The 25,111-nt window shown below is 39.7% G+C and overlaps 1 protein-coding gene across 1 annotated transcript in view; it reads right to left on the bottom strand.

Annotated features, from left to right (window-relative positions):
* Nucleotides 1-25,111, bottom strand: part of PHTF1 (putative homeodomain transcription factor 1) — a 51,278-nt gene extending 26,167 nt beyond the window's left edge. Inside the window, exons 1-4 of the mRNA XM_049765689.1 lie at nt 24,970-25,111; nt 24,119-24,175; nt 2,976-3,045; nt 1,551-1,709 (exon numbers count right to left, since the gene is read on the bottom strand). Of these exons, the coding sequence (XP_049621646.1) occupies nt 1,551-1,709; nt 2,976-3,045; nt 24,119-24,175; nt 24,970-25,014 (331 nt within the window). The 5' untranslated portion in view covers nt 25,015-25,111. The remainder of the gene's footprint in view (nt 1-1,550; nt 1,710-2,975; nt 3,046-24,118; nt 24,176-24,969) is intronic.

Below are 25,111 nucleotides of genomic sequence, written 5' to 3'. Positions count from 1 at the left end.
TAAGGAGCTTGCCTTGCACATGGCTGACCCAGGTTCGATCCCCAGTATCCCATATGGTCCTGAGCCCACCAGGAGTAATTTCTGTAATTTCTTCAGAACCAGGAGTAACCCCTGAGTACCACCAGGTCTCACCCAAACTCCTTCCCACCAAAATAAATAAAAAATAAAAGTGATCTCTAATGATTGGGAAATAAAAGAGATATTGGCAGTGTGGGCTAACGTAATGGCAACAGAAACAGAATAGTCAAGACATGTCAGAGGCAGAACTTACAGAGCAGTGGCAGATTGGATGTGAGAGTTGAAAACTAATAGTTAATGACACATTTAATTAAATGAGGAAAGATCTAAAGAGAAAAAGATGTGTAACAGGGACCAGAGAGATAGCATGGAGGTAGGGCGTTTGCCTTGCATGCAGAACGAAAGTGGTTCAAATCCTGGCATCCCATATGGTCCCCAGAGCCTGCCAGGAGCAATTTCTGAGCATAGAGCCAGAAGTAACCCCTGAGCACTGCCGGGTATGACCCAAAAACAAAAAAAAAAAAAAAAAAAAAGAAATGTACCAATAAAAAGTTGTTAAAGGGGTCGAAGTGGTGGCACAGGGCGTAAGGCGTCTGCCTTGTGCGTGCTAGCCTAGGATGAACCACTGTTCAATCCCCCGGCATCCCATATGGTCCCCCAAGCCAGGAGCTATTTCTGAGCGCAGAGCTAGGAGTAGCCCGAGGGCCACCAGGTGTGGCTCAAAAGCCCAAAAATAAAGTTGTTAAAAACTAGAGATCCTTGGGGTTAAAATGGTGGTGCAAGTGGTAGGGCATTTGCCTTACACGTGCTAACCTAGGCTAGACCACAGTTCGATCCCCTGGTGTCACATATGTTCCATGCCAGGAACAATTTCTGAGCCCATAGCCAGGAGTAACCACTAAGTGTCATCACGTGTGGCCCAAAAAGCAAAAAACAAACAAACAAAAAAACCATATATATAAAAACTCCAAGAGATCTATTTTAAATGATTAAATTCAAGATAATATGAAATTTCGACATGGAAATATCAAACAGGTATTTAAACTTGCAAGCATGAAGTTCAGCAAGTAATCTAGCTCTGAGCATCACCAGTGTATCAATATTTATAGCACTGAGGTTTGATGGCAGTACCTCGAGAAAAGAATCAGGATGTAATCTCGAGCTAACTCAGCATATAAGGTCAGCCATCTGAAAAGACTGAGAAGGCCTGACAGCGAGACAGATGGGAAAACCCAAGAAGAATATTAAACAGTCCTGCTTACTCTCTCTGAGCAAAAAATCTTAGCATAATCTTCCAATGCTATTTTTTCCTTCATTTCTTCTTCATTTTTTTTGGCAGGGGTGAAATTGGGGATTAAATCCATCCAAGGTATTTACTGTACCAGCGAGCTATACCCTTAACCCACCCTTTTATTTCTTCATATTTGAAAAGGCAAGCAAATTTGAGCATAGTAAAGCTTGTATCATTTAATAACAAAAAAAAAAAACAGAATAAAGAAACTTTCATAACTTAGTTCAGCTTTGCCAATTACCTTGCATGAGGTAAAGCAGTAGCAGCCAAACAAAGATTCTTAAAGAGGTAACCTGGATCCACCAATGGCTGAAAAATGGGAAAAATACAACTCGAACAAGTCCCTTTCGAGTCAGTGAGGTCCATGGAATTTCAGGTTTGGCTTTAGCAAATGTTGAACCTTTAAAAACACAATAAAACAAAAATTAAACATTTATGCACACTGTATTGACAACATTTTCTGACACTAACTAACCTTGTTGCTGGAACAATCCACAGAGAAAGCAATAGAAAAAGTGCAAAGGTTTTCGTTTTATATCATTAAAGAAGGCAGATTGCTTCTACCTGAGGGAAACTCACTGGGGCAGTAGGTCCAATAAGTCTAGGAGCCTCCCTGCGTTATATTAAAAACAGATTATAGCGAAAATCAGCACATAAACTTATTCAGTTAAAAACAAATTTAAAATTTTTTAATTTTAAATTTTTTTTTTTGGTTTTTGGGCCACACCTGTTTGACGCTCAGGGGTTACTCCTGGCTATGCACTCAGAAATCACTCCTGGCTTGAGGGGACCATATGGGATGCCGGGGGGAATCGAACTGTGGTCCATCCTATGCTAGTGCTTGCAAGGCAGACACCTTACCTCTAGCGCCACCTTCTTGGCCCCTAAATTTTAAATTTAAAAATATTCCAGGAGCCAGAGCCATACATAGGACAGGTGGTATGGTATGTCTTGCATTAAATGTCTTGCTTCAGCTATTAAGATCAGAAGGTCAAAATAAATCAGGCTCAGGGCCAGAGAGATAACATGGAGGTAAGGCATTTGCCTTGCATGCAGAAGGTTGGTGGTTTGAATCCGGCATCCCATATGGTCCCCTGAGCCTGTCGGGGGTGATTTCTTTTCTTTTTTTTTTTTTTTTTTTTTTTTTTGGTTTTTGAGCCACACCTGTTTGACGCTCAGGGGTTACTCCTGGCTATGTGCTCAGAAATCGCCCCTGGCTTGGGGGGACCATAAGGGACGCCGGGGGATCGAACTGCGGTCCGTCCTATGCTAGTGCTTGCAAGGCAGACACCTTACCTCTAGCGCCACCTTCCCAGCCCCATACCGGGGGTGATTTCTGAGCGTAGAACCAGGAGTAGCCCCTGAGTGCTGCCAGGTGTGACCCAAAAACATAAACAAAAACAAAAAAAATCAGGCTCACTTGAAAGTTACATGTATTTCTTAATAAAAAGAAAAACATTATCTCTATTATTCCTCTTTCAATCTTATAGAAACATATAATCTTTCACACAATATTAAAGTAAGGGAGATAAAAGTGAGAAAAAAGCCTTAAGAAGAAATTAAAGAATACAATCACAAGGAAAGATCTAAAAAAAAAAATAATCTTTGGCACCACTATGAAATAGTGACTATTATATGTAAGAAATGAGCCAGATGTACCACTTACCTCTGATTAGGTCAACATCAATCAAGTCTGGCTTTATATGACCCATCTTTTTTGGTTTGTTTTTGAAGCCCTAGAATAAAACAAAGTAAAACAGATTCAAAAAATAAATTAAAAAGAGACTCATCAAAAAAGAGTTTTTTAAATATAAAAGACTTATGGCATATTTATATATATGTACTTTTACTATAGGCCCACTACTATTGAAGTTCCTTAAAAGAATTTACTAATACTAGTTTTAGTTTTATCAAGTAATGCATGCAAACACTTGCATCACTTCTTAAAACAACAATACCAAAGAACATTAAGAGACTCACTGCTCAATTTCACTCATTTAAAATAAATAACTCGGGGCCGGGTAGGTGGCGCTGGAGGTAAGGTGTCTGCCTTGCAAGCGCTAGCCAAGGAAGGACCGCGGTTCGATCCCCCGGCGTCCCATATGGTCCCCCCAAGCCAGGGGCGATTTCTGAGCACATAGCCAGGAGTAACCCCTGAGCGTTAAACGGGTGTGGCCCAAAAACCAAAAAAAAAAAATAAAATAAAATAAATAACTCCCATCATTTTTATTAGCTATTGCTTTTGGTTTGTACTTTCATACTTCTAAATACTGAACATGTACTTGCCTTGTTTTATTTGTTTTATTGGTTTTTGGTTTGTTTGGGTTTATTTTGCTATTTCTTAATGTACTGATTTTGAAGTCGTCTGCTGACTCAGTATAGTACACGATAATTCAGTTTCCTCCCTCCCTCTTTCCCTCCTTCCTTCTTTCCTTCCTTCCTTCCTTCCTTCCTTCCTTCCTTCTTTCCTTCCTTCCTTCCTTCTTCCCTCCCTCCCTTCCCTCCCCTCCCTTCCCTCCTTCCCTCCCTCCCTTCCTTCCTTCCTCCCTTCCTTCCTTCCTTCCTTCCTTCCTTCCTTCCTTCCTTCCTTCCTTCCTTCCTTCCTTCCTTCCTTCCTTTCTTCTTCCTTACTTTTTGGTTTTTGGGCCACACCTGGTGACGCTCAAGGGTTACTCCTGGCTATGCGCTCAGAAATCGTTCCTGGTTTGAGGGACTATATGGGATACCAGGGAATTGAACCTCGGTCTGTCCTGGGTCAGCCATGTGCAAAGCAAATGCCCTACCACCTGTGCCACTGCTCCAGCCCATATAATTTAGTTTTCTTATGCTACTAATCCCCAACTAATTATTTCATACAAAAACTACTATGTAGTTATATTAATTTTTGATATATCAGTAATTGGCAGTTAATAATGAACTATCAAATTACTGATCACACAAAACAGCATCCTATAAGTTATATTATATTTTCATTTACAATGAGTTTAGTCAAAATATTTGTCATTTTCCAAATACTTAAATGCTATAAAATGAATCTAAAGTTCTTATTTTTTCTAAATTTTTTTTGGGGGGTTACATCTGGCTCTGTGCTCAGAAATTACTCCTGGCATACTTGGGACCATATAGGATGCTGAGGATCAAATCCAGGAGAGTTGTGGGTAAGGCCTTACCTGCTTTATTATCACTCCAGTCCCTCAAAAGTTATTTTGGTAGGGGGAGGGTGCACATCCAGTGGTGTTCAGCAGTTACTTCTGGCTCTTTACTTAGAAATCTCTCCTGGCAGGCTTGAGGGACCATATGGGATGCTGGGAATCTAACCGAATCAATCCTGAGTGGGCCACATGCAAGGCAAATACCCTACACTGCTGTGTTATCACTCCAGCCTCTCAATGGTTCTTTTTCTACACACACACCAAAAAAAAAAAAAAAAAAATCGCTGGACCACAAAATAAAATAAAATAAAATCCAAGCACTGCCAGGAGTGATCTCTGAATCCAGTCAAGAGTAAGTCCTGAGCACTGCTTGGCATGCCCTCAAAATAAAAAACAAATTCTTGGAAACGACCTTGCCAAAACCTTTTATATTTCTACTTTAATCACACAAGATACAGCTGTAATCTCAGTAGTTTTCTGCACTATCATTCTGACAAGTTTCTCTCTGGGAACCACTAGTAACTACAAACCATGTAGGTTTGTACAAAAGGGCACACCTTTTGTAGCTTCTGACAAAGGAATCACACAGATGACTTTTCAAATTCATTCTACCCTCAAATGTGATTAGAAGTCACACTGGGTGAACGTAAATCATTTTTAGAATCCAAAGTAATATTTCATTTCCTTTCAGGAATTAAGATATTGTTCCATTATTTTCAAGATTCGAATGTTGTTATTGCAACTGCTAATGTCATTCTGACTTCTGATGTTTTGAACATGAATTGTTTCTTCTGAAATCTTAAGATGCTCAGAAAACTCAGTTTGAGATAGTTTTTTTTTTTTTACCTATTTTGCTAAGAATCTCTTCCATATGGAAATTCATTAATTTCTATTTTGGGAAAGCTTTTCTTTTTTTTTTTTTGTTTTGTTTTGTTTTTTTGTTTTTTTGGGCCACACCCGGTAACGCTCAGGGGTTACTCCTGGCTATGTGCTCAGAAGTTGCTCCTGGCTTGGGGGACCATATGGGACACCGGGGGATCGAACCGCGGTCCATCCAAGGCTAGCGCAGGCAAGGCAGACACCTTACCTTTAGCGCTACCGCCCGGCCCCCCAGGAAAGCTTTTCTTAAGCAATTTTTTTCATTCATCTAAATTTTAACTTATTCCTATTTTCTTTTTGTTTGCTTCTTATTTTTAATGGTTTTGGACATTACCTGACTGTGTGTGTAATGCTTATTTCTGGCTCTGTACTGAGGGATTATTCCTGGCATGCTCAGAGGACCATATGAGTTAACTGGAATCTAACTATTTTGATAGTTAGTTCTATATCAAAATAAAGAATTAAAAACCCAGCCAGCATTCTATTTTGAGGCACTGATCCATAATCAATGTATGTTTTCACTAATAATGTATATAAAATGTTCACAGAAATATTACTGATGAGTCCCAATGCAGTGGAAAATTGTCCCTGAAGAGTAGAGTAAATAGGGGCTAGAGGCAGTAGAGGGATTAAAGTGTTTGCCTTTCATGCAGCAAACTTCAGTTTGAACTCCAGCACTACCAAATGGTACCCAAGTTTAACTGGCTTGCAGTAGGGCCCAAGAAGCACCACATCCTTGGCAAGTGGTCCCCACCAAGAAAAGGTAGAAATAGCCCAATCTCTAATTATGAAACTGTATAAATTATTCACACATTAAACAAAAGAATTTGGAATTCTGAATGTATTTATATCGAATTTCACTTACATAAAAATTTTAAACTGGTAGTCAGGCTACTGGTGACTTCTGTTGTTGGGAGTGGCAAGGGGAATATTGAGGAAAGTTCTAATGCTGCTAGTGTTCCCTTTCTTGCTACATATAAGGTGGATATTTAATATTCAATTACAGAATTATAGGCTGGAGAGATAGCACAGTGGTAGGGCATTTGCCTTCCACGCAGACAACCCAGGATGAACCCAGATTCAATTCCCAGAATCCCAAATGATCCCCTGAGCCTGCCAGGAGTGACTTCTGAGCACAAAGCCAGGAGTAGCCCCTGAGCGCCACTGGGTACAGCCCAAAACAAACAGACAAAAAGATTCAATTATATAGTAAATTCATAGTTACTGAATATAAATAAAAACACAAAAACTTACTGGGGGTCAAGGAGGTAGCTCAGGGGCTGAAATACTTTTCTAGTACATGCACAGAGTTTATCCCCAACACTGCATGGTCCTGAGTATGTGTGATCCCGATTGTCCCTGGCACTGCTAAAGCACTAGAAAGAAACCGCCAGGCCCACACCACAAGGAGAAGTATTGCTCAGAGAGCTGTTTACAGCTCCTCCAGATAAATGCCAAACAGTAAGATTTCTAAGTATATAGATTACAAACGGGGAGCTCCACTGTGAAGTCATCAAGCAGAAAGTATGGAAAATCACCAAGTGCCAATTATCTGGAGGTATCATTTTTCCTGGGATCATTCAAGGATTACAAAGAGAATCCTCAAGTATTCTTCTTGATGGAGACAGGAAAGCTAACACTTTCTGCAAACGTCCTGAGAATCAGACCAGGGGGCTCAAATTCTGTTTTCAGTATCAAGACATATTATACCACCTCCTCAGTGTCTCCAACGGCTTTCTAAAGAATTTTCTTCAGTCTCCTTCCCTTGCCTTTCTTGTGGTTTTGATGATGGAGTCTGGCATTTAACTGTGCTCACACATATCTGCTGAGGTGCTTGCTAAGATGTACACTCTAGTTGCAGAACTTGCACCAACCAGAGACCATACAGCTATTGTGGTAAAATGGATAAAATGCAGCAACACTGGTAGGATCACGTGTCACATGTGGTACAATGCCAGGGATCAAATTCAAGGCAAGTGTCTTAACACTGAGCAAACAGCCAAAGAATTTTCTCATAAAATATCACCAATTTCCTTGGCTGTGTTTAGGGGTAGAAGAGGACCAAAAAGCTCCACTCCCTGTATATAAAGTTCACTTAATTCCTTGTTTCTAATACCTCCCTCTGTCTTGCACAGAACCTAAAGCTCTCAAGTTTTATGCCTTTGGACAGGGTACGTTGGGTTTTTTCTCTGTACCATTTTCCTCTGCTTCACTGATATACCCTCTACTAATCTCTTCTGCTTGTTTGTTTTGTTTTGGGGCCACACCTGGTGGTGCTCGAGGTTACTCCTGGCTCTAAGCTCAGATATCACTCACTCCTGGCTTGGGGGACCATGTGGGATGACTGGATAGAACCAGGATCCATCTGGGATTGGCCATGTGCAAGTCAAATGCCCTACCACTGTGCTATCACTTTGGCCCCTAAACATTTTTCTTAAGTAAACTGAATCCTGTTTCCAGTTAATACAACTATGAATTCACTAAAACTGTGAATTTTATAGGAATATCTTCTAAAACCTTAAATTTAATCAAATTAATCTAATTAATTACATCTTTAAAATTAGGTATTTGGGGGAGGTTAAGTCTTTTAGGGCTCAGGTGGGACAGCTTAAAGGACTAGCATATATACTTTTCATTCAAAAAGCTCAGTTCGAGGCCTGGAGAGATAGCACAGCAGCATTTGCCTTGCAAGCAGCCAATCCAGGACCAAAGGTGGTTGGTTCAAATCCCGGTGTCCCATATGGTCCCCCGTGCCTGTCAGGAGCTATTTCTGAGCAGACAGCCAGAAGTAACCCCTGAGCACCACTGGGTGTGGCCCAAAACCAAAAAAAAAAAAAAAAAGCTCAGTTCGATTTCCAGTACTACATCACCCTCTAAGCAGTGAATCAGGAGTAATCTAAACAAAAAAAAAAAAAAAATGTTTTTGAAGAAACATGTACAATAATAATTAAAATATGCAATATTCATGACTTGTACTACATTCAAAATTAGAAATTATTTTGACTACATTGTATTGTTATAATGAAATACCTCTGCACTGTAGCCTAACAGATACAAACTTTGTGGACACCTGCATTTTTACTATTTCAACTGAGGATAGCTTTCATCAGGGCCAGAGTGATAGCACAGAGGTAAGGCATTTGCCTTGCACGCTTCTGAACCAGCATGGATCCCGATTCAATGCCCTGCATCCTAATGGTCCCCCAAACCTGCCCAGGAGTGATTTCCAAGCTTAGAGCCTGGAGTAACCCTGAGTGCCACCAGGTGTAGACCTAAACCCCTGCTCCCTAAAAAATAAAAATAAAAAAGATAGCTCTCATAGCTTAAAAAGCCTTAACTTTTGAGCCAAAATAATCCACCCACTTTTCTTGATTTCCAAACTTTTCACCTATAAAACTATAAAATCAGAGCTAGCATTAATATGACACATAAATAATTAACTATAAAAACCTCCCTTAGCAACAGAAACACATTCATTTACTCAGTTAGCAAATATCTAATAGTCCAGGTAATGTCCTCAAGCAACATATACAACAATTGTCAAAATAGGGTTTTATTTTCAGAAAGAACAGGACAGAAGGGAAGACAAATTTACAAAGCCAAATATTTTAAGAGTTCCTCATGAAAATGCCTCTGAATTTCTTTCATTGTTTTCCCCCTCTAAGGGGTAGAGTTATGAATAAATTTTGTGACCTCTGTTCTTAAAGATGGGAAAGTCATATCTGTTTGTATATGTTTATGTTGAGAAAGAATATTTTTTAAATGCCTATTTTTGTTTCAGGGCCCTTCTGCTTCATCCTAGATATTTTATAGTATCATAGGAGAAGAAAACATGTGTCAGGCATGATGATAAGCACTTTACATAAAGTAATTTGCTTAACTCATGTAGTCCTATAAAATAGGCACCTTTATTATCTTGCTTTATAGATGAGAAACCAAGGCACAGAGATTCTAACCTGATCATTCTTATTGAAAACCATTTTGTAATCTAGACTCAAAATATTGATATTTTTATAGCTAATCAATGTCAGGAGAAGTTTAAAATCAGACTAGATTGAGGTTGACTTCTGAAAAATTAGAGAATTAAACCCTGGAAATTGTGAGAAATTTTGTTACTGGCCACAGCCTCTATTTGTGAGCCTAAGGAATTTATAGGATTTATTTATGCAGAGCAACAGTACAGAAAATAAAGTACTTGCCTTGCACACAGCCAAGCTGGGTTTGATCATGACACCCCAGATCATCTCCCAAGTTCTGCCAGGAGTGAATGCAGAGCCAGGAGTAAGCCTTGAGTACTGCCAGGTATGGTATGGTCCAAAAATCAGAACTGGCAAGATTATAGGACAAATAAAGCTATCCCTAACCCAGTTGTCAGTGCAGGTATCTAGAAATATACCTTCTAAGCCCCAAATGCAGACTGGTCCTCTCTAATAGTGCCCTCTAAATAAATAGGCACTACGCTCACACTCAAAATGGAATTTCTACTATTAGACACAAAACCCTGGTGGTGTCTGCTGCAATACTATCAGATTCTTAATTTAACTGAAAATAAAAGAAACTCTGCAACAGTTACTCTTGCATGCTGAAATTTCCATATTTTTGCTACTAAAAGACTTCAAACTACTACTGGTCTGGCACAGAGAGAAGATGACAGAATAGAACGATTACAAGGTAAGTATCATACCATAGACACAAGTGTAAAGACTTAAGAAACCAAAAGAATATTTCTAATATCTAACCGAAGACATCAAACATGCATGAGAAATTTCAAAAGAGAGACACGATTAGCAAAAGGAGAAATTCAGTCCTGGATCCCAGACATAGAAACGACACAGTTCTCCACAACAGCTCCAGAAACCAAATCCCCTCCGGGGCATCCATAATGCTGCTCTGACACCAACATGTGCCATATCTAAATTGATATTCTGACAACAAGGAAATGGGAACAACTTGATCTAAGAGCAAGTTGTCCTTCCTCACCAGCCAATCAGAAGACTTGTCAGCCTTTGATCTGTGCAAAAGCCAAGACAGCTATCTACAGATGACTGGTTGTTACAACCATGACTGGACAGTAAACATCCCGGGAACAACAACAAAAAAAAGCTCTAGCCTAGGTTTTGGTCTACGACCTGTTCAACAAACAAGAACTTCAATTCCAGAGGTCAGACTGAGACAATCACAACTGAAACATAACGAAACATAGGCTCCATCCTAGGAGCAACATAATGACCAAGACCACCACTACAGAAGAGGGATTAAAACGACACTGAAGAAGCAGATCTGCTAGAACCACAAAGAAACACTTCATAATAAGCTCTATTCCTTGAGCTGAATAGACACCAAGATCTTTAGATACAGAGGCCTGATTTTACCATCCATGACGATGCAGAAGTCTTCCATACACCACAAAAGCATTGAGGGGAGAGTAAATGATCATGCAAGGAGTCTATAGTTAATCCCATGACAGTATACTTCAAGGGTGGGGAAATCCTGTATCTCTTAGGCCAAGGGAATTCCCTCTATAATGTCTCCAATAGTTACTGTGCCTATGCAGGGGGAAAAATAATAATCCTTTTATCCACATATATATTTATTGATTGATTTTTTTTTGACTTCTTTATTTTGGTGTAAATATTGAAGTTGATATCTCCAATTTTATTTTATTTTATTTTATCTTTCTCTTTTTTCTTGCACTCGGCATGGTTTGATTTCAGGAATAAGACTATTGTGTGGTGCTTGTCTTTATTGCTGTAGTGCTCACTGGATATTTTATTTGATATTTCTTTCTGTATGATTGCGGTGTTTCAATTATCTTTTTCCTGTACTCTCTCAAACTGAGGCTGAAAGCCTCTAACAGTAGTCCTCAAACCATAGCCCGCGGGCCACATATTGTATTTGTATCTGTTTTGTTTCTTCATTGCAAAATAAGATATATGCAGTGTGCATAAGAATTCGTTCATAAGTTTTGTTTTTACTATAGTCAGACCCTCCAATGGTCTGAGGGACAGTGAACTGGCCCCCTGTTTAAAAAGTTTGAGGACCCCTGCAGAAGGACTCCGCCCATTTTCAGCTTATTTGATTTTTTATCCCATTCTATTGCTTTTCTTTCCTCAAACTAAACCACATAACTCGAACTATCTAGCTCCGCCTCTCAAATAGAGGGGGAAACAAGGGAGGGTACCAGCACCAAACAGATATATGATTACTAGTAGTTAGCTAGACACAGGGAGAAACACTTACTCTAGCAGCCTGGGGGGGAGGGGGGATGATGGTTGGGGATATGGGTTGCAGGAAGGGAACAGGGGTGAAGGGAAGACAAATTTGGTGATGGGTATTCCTCGATTCAATGTTAATATGTACCTAAAATACTACTGTGGAAGATATGTAAGCCATTATGGTCAAAATAAAAATTAAAAAAAAAGGGAGGAATTCGGAAAAGCATATAAAACCCAAAATTAGAGATAATTATTACAAAAACTAAAGAAAAAAGTTCAAAAGGCCTGTAACAGTAAAAGTGATGTGGTTGAGTTATGAATGAGAACCTGAAAAGGTGATTTCAAGTTGTGAGATTGTAATTATGCTAGAAGGTGAATCTACTATCAGGATGAATTGGGGGGGCACACATTTGGCTGTGCTGAGGGTTTACTTTTGTGGAGGCTCAGGGAATGATATGTGGTGCTGGGATTATTGGGGTGGGCTGCATGTGTGCAGGACAAGTGCCTTAAAACCCCATATTACCTCACCAGACCAAGAATATTTTCATTCAATATGATACTCATAAATTAATTTTGGGGTTTTCTTTTTTTGTTTTTCGGCCACACCCGGTAATACTCAGGGGTTACTCCTGGCTATGCACTCAGAAGTAGCTCCTGGCTTGGGGGACCATATGGGATGCCATGGGATCGAACCGCAGTCCATCCTAGGCTAGCGCTGGCAAGGCAGACACCTTACCTCTAGCACCACCACGCCAGCAAATTAATTTTAACTATGAGAAAACTATCACATAAGAGTTATAACATAGACAAAATAACAAGCATCTTCAGTGGTGATGAGATTTGATGGAAATGTTTAAAAAGCTGCTCCAGTAACCTAGCACAGGAACAAACAAGATTCTGACTATAAAGGGTCAGATGGCATTTTAGGATCTAATGGTTAAGCCAACACAACTCAAATCTTTTTTGTGACTGGTATAAAAATATGGTGATATATCTGTGTATCTTGCATGCTCATATTCCTCTGTATCTACTATTGTATCGCTCTATTTCATATAGACTTTATTGTTCAAGTAACAGCATAATTTACTTTTGAGGACAAGGGCAAATTTTAATCTAAATTTTTACTACAAAAATACTTTTACGAACTAGTAAGAAAAATAACTCTTTTGAAGGGTAAGGCTTCACCCTTCCTTAGCCTTGATTCCTACTTCCTAGCTATTTCTTCTTTCTTCTAATTTCTAAAATAAGATGTGTATGGGACTTTCTTCAATTTTAGATGCTATCCATTCATTTCGTACTATTGCTGATGCAGAGAAAACTGTCTTACTTAGCATTTCTGTGCCTCAGTTCCTTCACCTGTAAAATGGGAATGATTATCTACCTACCTCATAGGACTGTTTTAAGGATCATTAAGAGGGAGAAGGAGGGGGCCAGGATAGTTCAGTGGTACAGCACATGCCTCCTATGTATGAGGCCTTGGATTAAATTCCTGGAATTTCCCCCTTCTGGTCCCAATCCCCTCCACCCCCCAAAATACAATGCATGCACAGTGCTTATAATAATGCATAAAACTTAGTGCTAAATCTTAGGGGTTTTTGTTTGTTTGTTCTGGGCCACATCCAGCAGTGCTCAGGGGTTCCTGGCTCTGTGCTGAGAGATCATTCCTGGCAGTTTGGGAACTATATGAGATGCCAGGGATTGAACCTGGGTCAGCTGAATGCAAAGCAAATGCCCTATCCACTATACTAATACTCTGACCTCTAAATCTTTATTTTGTTTATTTGTTTTGGGCCACACCTGGTGGCACTCAAGGGTTACTCCTGACTCTATCAGAAATCACTCCTGGCAGGATTGGGGGGTTGGGGGGTGGGAGAACTACATGGGATGCCAGAGATCAAATACAGGTCTGCCACATGCAAGGCAAACAATCTCCCTACCCACTGTACTATCACTCCAGCCTCTAAATCTTATTTTTTTTTACATTGCCAAGCAAATAGACAAATGCTTTCTTTCCTAAATGGGTTTTCCCCATATAGCATTATCACAATTTTAATTAAATCAATATTTGGTTTCAAATGTTATGAATTCATGTACATTTTTAGTATGCCAAATAGAAAATAGTGATTCTTAACCCCTTTATTATGAATTATTTTGTTACTATAATTGTTTTTAACTGTGATCATATATACAATTAATTCACCCTAAATCACTCTACAAGGGTTACAAATCTCCTGGTGAACTCAAATACAACAAGTTCCTGTTTATTTCCCTCACACACACATCCTCCCCTCTCCCCTCTCCCCACAAAGATATTCACACCATCTTTATGTTTGCCTTCTCCATTCTGATCTAGTAATTTTCTAGGACTAACATAACTTTCTTAGGAATATACCTACATAATACCAGAACACAATTTTCCTCTCTGTTTGCCATCCTGTCTGATACTACGGATTCTTGTTTGTCTTCTCTTTCATGCCTCCATGATTTTTGTGAGAGGGGAAATGAGTAATCTTTTATTTTTACTTTATAAGTTATATTCAGATTTATACTCAGAGTACTCAGGCATATACTTAAAATATATTCAAATCTTTTGTACATGACTTTCAGAAAAAGATCTGATGAAATTAATACTTGCATTCAAACTTCGTTCAATGAGTGGGTCTTGTCAGTCAACTAACTACCATTCCGTAACTACAAATAAGATCTATGTCTGTACTTAGGACTATTATTTAATTTCTTATATATTTATTTTATCATTTAAAAATTTTTTTCTTTTTTTTTTCTGGGTTTTTGGGTCACACCCAGCAGCGCTCTACATTCAGAAATCACTCCTGGCAGGCTCGGGGGACCAGATGGGATGCCGGGATTCAAACCACCATCCTGCATGCAAGGCAAACGCCTTACCTCTGTGCTATCTCTCCAGCTCAAATTTTTTTCTAATACTTTATTCTAATATAGAAAAAATTAAAAGCAAAAATAAGTTTTGCTCACCTTAGACCAGTTGAGATTAAGTTGAGATTTATCACAGAAAAATACTGAGATTCTATATTTACTATATTTTCTCAAAAAATATTTAAGGGCAGAGCAAAAGTGGTGAATGGGACATTTATCTTGCATCAGACCAACCTGGTTTCAATCCCTGACAACTCACATAACCCTTGAGCACCACCAGGAGTAACTCCTGAGTGCAGAGCCAAGAATAACCTAACCTCTAAAGAGTACGGCCCCAAAACAAAAACAGAAACAATATTATAAATAACAGTTTTCACTGGGACTGTGTATGAATTTCTTGAGTACTTTATTATGTCTTTTTTCTGTTGGTGCAATTTTAACAAAATAGCTCTACTGAAGGGTCAGAAAGTATTGCAGGTAGGGTGCTTGCCTTGCATGTGGCTGACCCTGGTTCAAACCTTGGTACCCCAAACACTCCCCTAAGTCCCTCCAGGAGTAGTGATCCAGACACCAAAAAAAAAGGGGGTGGGGTGAAGAGAATACTTTATTGCACTATCGTTTACAGACTTAAAACACTTACCTACTTACAGGTATTTAGTAATTTTTTTTTTTTTGGTTTTTGGACCACACCCGTTGATTCTCCGAAGTTCCTCCTGGTAGGCTCAGGGAACCAAATGGGATGTCAGCGATCAAACCTAGGTCGATAGCGTACAAGGCAAATACCCTGCCCGCTGTGCTACTGCTCTGGGTCCGTTTAGTAATTTCAGTCACTAGTTTAAAAGGTTTACAGTAAATTACATAGTTGGTTAACCATTACCACGTTCAGATATTCAAACACTTGAATCACTTCAAAATAATAACACAATAAATCACTAACCTACCTAGCCATTTAATCATAGATCTGCTTTTCTTTTCTAAAGATTTGGCTTTTCTAGAAATTTTATATAAACTGAATCACACAATAAAGGATCCTTTATTGGGCATAAATAACCCAGCATAATAGTTCATGCTTGTTAATATGCTTAACTGATGAACCGTATCTCATTGTATGAACATCTGTTTATCCATTTACCAGCTGATAAAATATTTGGGTTGCTATTTTTAATCAGCTTAGGCTATTGTGAACAGTGCTGTCATGAAATTCTACATGTGCTTAGTGCTTATTTCTTTTAGGCAGAAACCTAGGAATGAGATTGCTGGATAATATGGAAAATATTTAATATTTTAGAAATAGCAAAAGCAGTTTCCATTTTCCATTTCCACTAGCAATTCAATAGATTTAATTCCTCCAGGTCTTTATCAACACTTGATGTGATCAATTAACTCTTGAATTTTAGCCATTTTATAGTTTCTCATGGTGGTTTTAGTTTGCGCTTGCTTGATGACAAATAATGCTGAGCATTTTTCCATATGTCCATTAGTCATTATCTTTGTAGTAAATACATAATAAAAAATTTTGCCATTTCATTTTATATATTGTTTTTGAGCTAAACGTGGTGAATCTCAGGAAATCACTTCCAGTGATAGTTGGAGGACCTGTGATGCTGAGATCAAACCCAGGCCCCTGTAATACAAAATATGTAATCCAACTCTCTCTGGCTTCTTGCCCATTTTTAAACTTTTTGTCTTCTAACTAATGGCTTTGTATGATATATATATATATATATATATATATATATATATATATATAACTTCCCAATATATGATTAAAAAGTAATTTTCCAAATCTGTAGCTATCATTTCATTTTTAAATTGGATATTTTGGGTTAGAGAAACAGTGCAGGGAATAAGAGTCATACCTTGCATGCAACCAACTCCATTTTGATCCCCAGCACCAAAATGAGTCACCACCAGACTTCATCAAAAGTATCCCTGGTGACCCTGAGCACTGCTGAGATGGACTATATAATTTCCCACAAAGGGCATTCACAGCACCACAGCCTTAAGAACCTTACATGGCCTCACATGGAACCTCTGGCCCAGCAAGCTAAGATTTCCTGGGAGGGCTACCCAAGTCTCCTGTGTACCACTTGGAAGAGAAAAAAGTAACAACAAATTAAGTTGGATATTTTGAACTGGTTCTATAGCAAATTGCGATGCATAAGACCTGTGGTGATCATGAGGCAGGGGAGGTAGAGAAAGAAGAGATAAGAATAAAATATTTGGGGCCGGAGAGATAGCACAGTGGTGTTTGCCTTGCAAGCAGCCGATCCAGGACCTAAGGTGGTTGGTTCGAATCCCGGAGACCCATATGGTCCCCCATGCCTGCCAGGAGCTATTTCTGAGCAGACAGCCAGGAGTAACCCGTGAGCGCTGCTGGGTGTGGCCCAAAAACCAAAAAAAAAAAAAGAATAAAATATTTGCTAGGTTAGAGAGACAGTACAGAGTGTAAAGAATTTGCCCTGTGTGGCCAACCCACGATCAAAACCTAGCACTGTGTATAGTACCCCTACCACCACCACCATAATGATCCCCAGAAGCCCTGATCAACAGTGAGTTGTAGCCCAAACCGCCACCCCTCCGAGCCAAAAGTGAAACTTTGATTACACTGCTAAAAATGTGTATCTTATTAAAGAACCTATTTGCTGATAATTCAGTTTTAGACAATATGCTAGTACCAATCTCCCCCCCACCAATGTCAACTTCCCTCCATCAGTGTTTCGAAGTTGCCTCCCACCCCTCACCCACCTTAAAACCTGAGTTCTGTTGGGTGTAGCCCAAAATGAGATAAAAGACTTTGGGGGGGGTGGGCAGAGAGATAGCATGGAGGTAAAGGGTTTGCCTTGCATGCAGAAGGTCAGTGGTTTGAATCCTGGCATTCCATATGGTCCCCCGAGCCTGCCAGGAACAATTTCTGAGCGTTGAGCCAGGAGTAACCCCTGAGCGCTGCTTGGGTGTGACCCAAAAACCAAAAAAAAAAAGAAAAAATGACTTTTAATAGTTGAACCTGAATCTAGAGACTCTGATAAAATAATATTAATTTTAGTGAGAGGAAATAACTGTACTGGGCTGGGAACTGAAACCATGGTCTCATAGATGCTGAGCTCTATCACAGTCCTCTTCATTAGTAAGTTGTTCATGGCTTAGGATCTTCAACATAAAGGATCCTATAATCATGAATTAAGGTCATTCCTTTGTTACTTGTTTTGTTTGCCTTATTTCACTGTTTTTATGCACCCCACCTCTACCTCCACACACAAAAAATGTTAAATAGATGTAATTGGGGCAAACATCTTGTCTTATTCATGATTTTAAGGACAAAGCACTCAACCTTATAATTGTGATGTTAGCTGTAGGTTGTTTTTAATAGAAAACCCTGCACAGGACACTGAATTTTGTCAATTTTTTTCCCTCTATCTACTGAGATCACATGGATTTGCCTTTATTCTTTTAATATAGTCAACTGAGTTTATGTCAACTTAGTTTCAAATGCCAAAACCAATGTGACATTTCTAGAATAAATTCTACTTGGCACAGTAGGTAATTCATTTTATATGCTATTTAATTTGGTTATTCTCATGTGAATTTTCTTTTTATATGAATTTTCTTGTTATCATTTTTATCTATCTGGCTTGTTGACACAGGTCATACAGAGCTCAGAATGAGTTGGGACATGTACTCCCTCTTCTGTTTTCTCAAAGAGTTTATTTATTCGTTTGTGTGTGTGTGTGTGTGTGTGTGTGTGTGTGTGTGTGTGTGTGTGTGGTTTTTCGGTCATACCTGGCAGTGCTCAGGGGTTACTCCTGGCTCTGTGCTCAGAAATGTGTGTGTGTGAAATGTATGTGTGTGTGTGTGTCTGTGCTCAGAAATGTGTGTGTAAAATGTATGTGTGTGTGTGAAATGTGTGTGTGTGCTCAGAAATGTGTGTGTGTGAAATATATGTGTGTGTGTCTGTGCTCAGAAATGTGTGTGTGTGTGTGGTTTTTCGGTGTGTGTGTGTGTGTGTGTGTGTGTGTGTGTGTGTGTGTGTGTGTGTGTGTGTGTGTGTGTGTGTGTGTGTGTGTGTGGTTTTTCGGTCATACCTGGCAGCACTCAGGGATTACTCCTGGCTCTGTGCTCAGAAATCTCCCCTGGCAGGCATGGGGGACCATTTGGTTTGCCAGGATTTGAACCACATACCATCCTAGGTCAGTTGTATACAAAGCAAATGCCCTACCACTGTGCTATCTCTCCAGCCCCAGAGTTTATTTATTTTTTTTTTTTTTTTTTTTTTTTTTTTTTGGTTTTTGAGCCACACCCGGCGGTGCTCAGGGGTTACTCCTGGCTGTCTGCTCAGAAATAGCTCCTGGCAGGCACGGGGGACCATATGGGACACCGGGATTCGAACCAACCACCTTTGGTCCTGGATTGGCTGCTTGCAAGGCAAACGCCGCTGTGCTATCTCTCCGGGCCCAGTTTATTTATTCTTAACTTAGTTACTACTATCCATCCTTTTGATCTCATTTTCAACAATAAGACAATTCCTTGGAGAAGGCTTTTCTCTTGGTTGAAGATCATTTCCTTGTTGTAAGCACCAACTTATAAATAAGTTCTTTCTAGCATTTATATCTGTAATTTTTATTCATCAGTAGGATCACTTTTATTATTGACTTTCTTTATCATTGTTTTAAGTCCAGCAGAAAAGATAAACATTGAATGGTTTTAATCATCACTTTATAGAAACTGTAGCACAGTTAGAGCCTTGCACGTGGCCAACCCAGGACAGACCTGGGTTTGATCCCAGCATCCCATAAGGTCCCCCAAGCCTGTGAGGAGAGATTTCTGAGCACAGAGTCAGGAGTAACTCCCTGAGTGCCACCACGTATGTCCCAAAAACAAAAGAAAAAATGCCAAATAAAATATCATGGGGAGGCCGGAGCAATGGCTAGGACAAAACATGGTTCGCTCCCCCAGGGTCCCATATGGTTGCCCAAGCCAGAAGCGATTTCTGTGCTCAGAGCCAGGAGTAACCCCTAAGCTTCACCGGGTGTGGCCCAACACACACACACACACACACACACACACACACACACACACACACACTTGGGGGGCTGGAGTGGTGGCACAAGTGGTAGGGCCTCTGCCTTGCATGCGCTAACCTAGGATAAACCATGGTTCAATTCCCGGCATCCTATATGGTTCCCGGAATCAGGAGCAATTTCTGAGTGCATAGCTGGAAGTAGCTCCTGAGCATCACCAGGTATGGCCCAAAAAACAAACAAAAAAAAAGTATTTTTAGAACAGTCCACAGCTTTTGTTACACTATGTATGTATATTTTTATTTATTTATTTATATCCATTAATAATAGATCTGTGGTCCTTTGACTAAACCACAGGAAATATTCCATTGGGGCCGGAGCAGTAGCACAGCAGTAGGGTGCTTGCCTTGCACGCAGCTGATCCAGGACGGATCTTGGTTCGATCCCCAGCATCCCATATGGTCCCCCAGTCCGCCAGGGGTGATTTCTGAGCACATAGCCAGGAGAAACCCCTGAGCATCACCGGGTATGGCCCCCCCAAAAAAAAAAAAAATCCCATCTGCTACCGGGTGTGGCCCAAAAACCAAAAAAAAAAATTCTTAGAAAGGTTGTCCAACCAGGTCCAAACTGATTGACGGCTTTTCATCCTTTCTACATATCTTATCCATCTTGATAAAAAAAAAAAAAACTTCTTTATTTTCTAGATAAGTCATACCTATGTTCCAGTTGTTGATACTTAACCTTACTCTTGTGCTCAACATGTAGTTAAATGCCTTGGAAAAACAGTAATCCAATACATGTTTATGAAAGTGTTCATACCACTTTTCATAATCCGTGTGAATATTTATAAATTTTGTCTTTTATAATTATGAATTATACTTAACAGTATATATTTCTAGTTGTATTATATTATGATATCTTGTTAATATTTACTTTTTTCTTTTGGATTATTTTTGTCCTAGTTACTTGTATTTTGCTAATATATTTTTAAATTACATTAAGTACTGCTTATATTCTGATACACATTCAGAATCCATCACATATAATGTTGCTTTTAATCTAAGACCAAATATAATTAAAAGATACCTTGAACCCCCACTATGAAACCTATGTTGTTCTTTTTATTATGTTCTTAGTACCTAGGGCATGTTGGTTTTTTAGATCGATAAATTTTTAGTTATCCTTCATTCCTTACTGTTGCTACGAACTTAAAAAGCATGCATTAAAGGGCTGTTAGCTTAGTTACCTGAGAAGAGCAAAAAAGGATGAAAAATAATACATAATAAAAATGGATCAATTAAGTATTATAACACTAAGTTCCTTGCATGAATCAAGATATTCTATGAGTGGAAACAAGTACAATCCTTGCCCCAGAATCCTAGGTTCAGAATTAATTTTTCGGGGGCTGGAGTGATAGCACAGTGGTAGGGCATTTGCCTTGCACGCAGCTGATTCAAACAAATGGTGTTTCAGATCCCGTCATCCCATATGTCCCTTGAGCCTGCCAACAAGCAATTTCTGAGTGCAGAGCCAGGAGTAACTCCTGAGTGCCGCCGGGTGCAGCCCAAAAAATGAAAAAAAAGAATTTTTCAGAGTTGGAGAGATTGACTGACCCATGTTTAATCCCTGGCATCCTATATGGTCTCCCAAGCCCGCCCAGAGTGTTCCTTAAGCACAGAGCCAGGAATAAATCCAAACCCTGGTCACCACTAGCTGTGAAACCAAGATCAAAAAGGGTCAGAGCTATGTACAATGCGTAAGGCAGGTCTTCTTCTGTACATGGATAACAAGGGTTTGATCCCCAGAACCCTCAAGCCGGTCCTCTGTGCCCATAAGAAGTGACCCCTGAGTCCATAACCAGGAATAAGCCATGAGCAGTGGTCAGTGTGGTCCAGACAAAAACAACTACCAAAGAAAAGGATTAACTTTGATACAGTGGATTAAATAAAGACAGGTATGTATAAAATGGTATAGGTTAAGAGGAAAACTTCAAATTGAATAGGGAAAGAAGTTAGGTTAGTTTAGGGAAATGTAGAAGAGTGAAAACCTTTTAAGAAGGAAACCAAGGGCCAGAGAGATAGCATGGAGGTAGGGCATTTGCCTTTCATGCAGGACGGTGGTTCAAATTCTGGCATTCCATGTGGTCCCCTGTAACTGCCAGGGGCGATTTCTGATCATAGAACCAGGAGTAACCCCTGAGCACAGCTGGGTGTGACCCAATAAACCAAAAAAAAAAAAAAAAAAGAAGGAAACGAAAACCCAAACACTAGAGTGCTTGTTCAGAATCACAAAGCTAGAGATTACAAATGGAAATCTGACACGTTATACTCTTTCCATTATATTATATCTCTATAGTTACTCAGTAGCAGCTAACAAAAACAGAGGCAAGATGTTCTGCTTGCCTTGCATGCAGAGAACCCAGGTTCCATTTGTATTGCATATGGCCCCCGAACACAGCAAGGAGTAATTCTTGAGTGCAGAGGCAGAAGAAAGCCCTGAGCACTGCCGGCTGTGGCCCAAAAACAAACAAAACAAAAAACAAGTAATCGGGGGCCCGGAGAGATAGCACAACGGCATTTGCCTTGCAAGCAGACAATCCAGAACCAAAGGTGGTTGGTTCGAATCCCGGTGTCCCATATGGTCCCCCGTGCCTGCCAGGAGCTATTTCTGAGCAGACAGCCAGGAGTAACCCCTGAGCACCGCCGGGTGTGGCTCAAAAACCAAAAAAAAAAAAAAAAAGTAATCGGACAATATTGTAAAACTTACAAAATAGGACTATTAGATGGCTCACAGGTCTAAAGTACGTGTCTTACATGTAGGAACCCCAGATTCAATTCCTGGTACGTCAAGGCCCCGGAGCCTTGGAATTAGTCTCCAAAGCACTGCTAGGTGTTCTCACCCAAAGAAATCACAAAATAAAACTGGATTGGTATTCATCACAATACTATTAACATAACAACATAATGAAACACTATATTTGTGAAAAATTGATCAAGCATTATACAACTCTCTAGTTTCTTAGCCTATCATAACATACACAAAGAGTATTAGTTAAAGGTGGGGCAAGAGCACTAGAATAGGAAGTAGAGACTTGCTCTGCACGTAGCTCACCATGGTTTGACTCTTGAAACCCCAGATGGTCTGGAGTCCACAAAGACTAAGTCCTGAGCACTGGGTGTAACCAACACCACCCCCCAATAAAAGTCAAATGTATTTTACTAGATTTAAATGTGCCAGTATGAACAATGTGACTCAGAGATAAACTGAACTATTTAGTTGGATTATACCTAGATAGACATATGCAGAAAGGAAAGTACTCAGTCTGCACCAAATCTTTAAAACAGCCAAAGACAAAGGGCTGGAGATAGCTTAATGGGATGAGTGCAAGTTTTGCACACAGGAGGCCCAGGTTTAATCCCCAGCAACACTCGCTCCTCTGAGAACCAACCACCTGGAGCAGCACAGAGGTAAGAGCAGACCATGAGCACTGATGATGAGTCCCCAAATCTCTCCCATAAAAAGATCCTAAGGCATGAATTTACCAGCCATTATTCAGCATTTTCCAAAGTAATGCTTTGGAAAAACAAAATGCTTTTTCTAGGCCCATGAGTCCTAGAGATGTTAAGTATTAAAATCAATCCAAAGACATTCTTTTAGATATTTCCTTAAGTCCAAAATTCATCAAATTACTTCTGTTTACCAAGTAACCTTTGTAGGATTAATTTGTACCAACCTCTTCCCCCAACTTCAATACATGTTGACCTCACCACCCAAATTTGGAACATTAGAATACTTAATTATCCATTTCCCTCTTATTATAAAACCATATAAATGGGGCCGGAATGGTGGCACACGCCATAAGGCATCTGCCTTGTGCGTGCTAAACTAGGACAGACCGCAGTTCGATCCCTCGGCATCCCATATGGTCCCCCAAGCCAAGAGCGACTTCTGAGCAAGTAGCCAGGAGTAACCCCTGAGCATCACCAGGTGCGGCCCCAAAACAAAAATAAATAAATAAATAAATAAATAAAACCATAAAATTCATAATACTATATTTATACTTGATAATAATTAATAGAAGTGGGGTCAGAAGATAGGACAGTTTAGTTGTGCCCTAACTTGCACATACTTGGGTTACTTGGTTAGCATGAAATCATCCAAAAGTCTGCCTGATTGTTAGATCAGTGGATAAAATGTTTAAGACCTGAGAAATTTAAGACCATACCTAAATCAGTAACTGTGAAAGCATTTCAGGCCATTGACGTATTTTATTTGATTTACAAGAGAGAAGGAAGAGGAGGAGGAAAATAGGTAAGGGACGAGATAGTTTAAAATCCAGATAAAACCTATATAAAAATGCATATGTCCAGTTTCTCTTGAAATACAAGACCCTCAATGCCACAAAGTAAAATTGACCAAAGTAACCACTCTTACATGAGCCATTTATTTCCTCAGAGATCTCTATTTCCCTGATTCTAAGGCTAACATCAACTGTCATAACTCTCTTAGCAATGTTGTTTTCTCTGCAGATTTCAATAAATAAACAATGCCACAGCTGGTACTTTTTCTTAGTTAACTAGAGTTTTTTTTTAAAGTTTATAGCTCTTTATAGTAGTGCAGTAAAACAAACTAGAAGCAAATAAGTCAATTTACCTTAATCTGAGTCTGTTCGATTGATTTTTCCCAAATCTGCTGATCATACGCTCCAATCTGAAATAGAAAGCAGGCTACTGAATTCAGAAAATCCTTGTATTTAACTCAAGCCTCCCAAAAGCCACAAACCTATAATGTATTGATAAGCTACAACTTAAAAACAACATCCAAGGGCTGGAGAGAGTACGGAGGTAGGGCATTTGCCTTGCATGCAGAAAGACAGTGGTTCAAATCCTGGCATCACCCATGGTCCCCTGAGCCTGCCAGGAGCGATTTCTGAGCATAGAGCCAGGAGTAACCCCTGAGCGATGCTAGGCGTGATCCAAAAACAAAAAACAAAAAAATACTTCACGTTAAAAAAAAAAAGGCCCTTATTAGATATTCCCTCTTCTTAAAGGAAACCTAAATAGGAAAACTAGAAAGAAAGGGTCAGGGCATGCTAAAAGATGCTGCTGCAAGGATGATTTTGAACAGAGAGGACAGGTTTTGAGTTTTAAAACATTGCACCTGACATGCTCCCAGCCCCACCTAGGGGTGGGATAATAACAAAAACAATAAGATAAATAACAAGAGCAAAAACAGCAGTTGGAGCAGGTGCCAACTTCCAAAGTTCCCTGCATTGCGTTTGCAGCTCAGAGCTGCAGTGATGTCTGAAATAAAAAAAAAAAAATCTTATGGGTGGGATGGGGTGGGAATCTGGAACTGGATTTCAAAAGACAATGAATGACCTTGTGCACCCAGGGGTGGTAGGGTGGGGGAAGACCCCCCACGACCAGAGAAAATGGGGTCGGGTTGTAGAGTGGCATTTCAATAGAAAAATAAATAAAGTAAGTTATCATTTTTTTTTTTACCTTCTTTTGGTACCACGATATTGCATCGTTGTCATTGGAGGCCATCTGCGTCTCCGGGCCAGAAAATGGGGATCTTTACTGCAAAGAAGGGAAAGAATGCCAGGAAATGATGAGTCAGTTTGCCCTAAGATTTCTCTCTGAG

Source organism: Suncus etruscus, chromosome 19 (genome assembly GCF_024139225.1).
Source record: "Suncus etruscus isolate mSunEtr1 chromosome 19, mSunEtr1.pri.cur, whole genome shotgun sequence".
NCBI classification, from domain to species: domain Eukaryota; kingdom Metazoa; phylum Chordata; class Mammalia; order Eulipotyphla; family Soricidae; genus Suncus; species Suncus etruscus.
The sequence above is the reverse complement of the archived record's forward strand: the minus strand, read 5'-3'. Positions and strand labels throughout refer to the sequence as shown.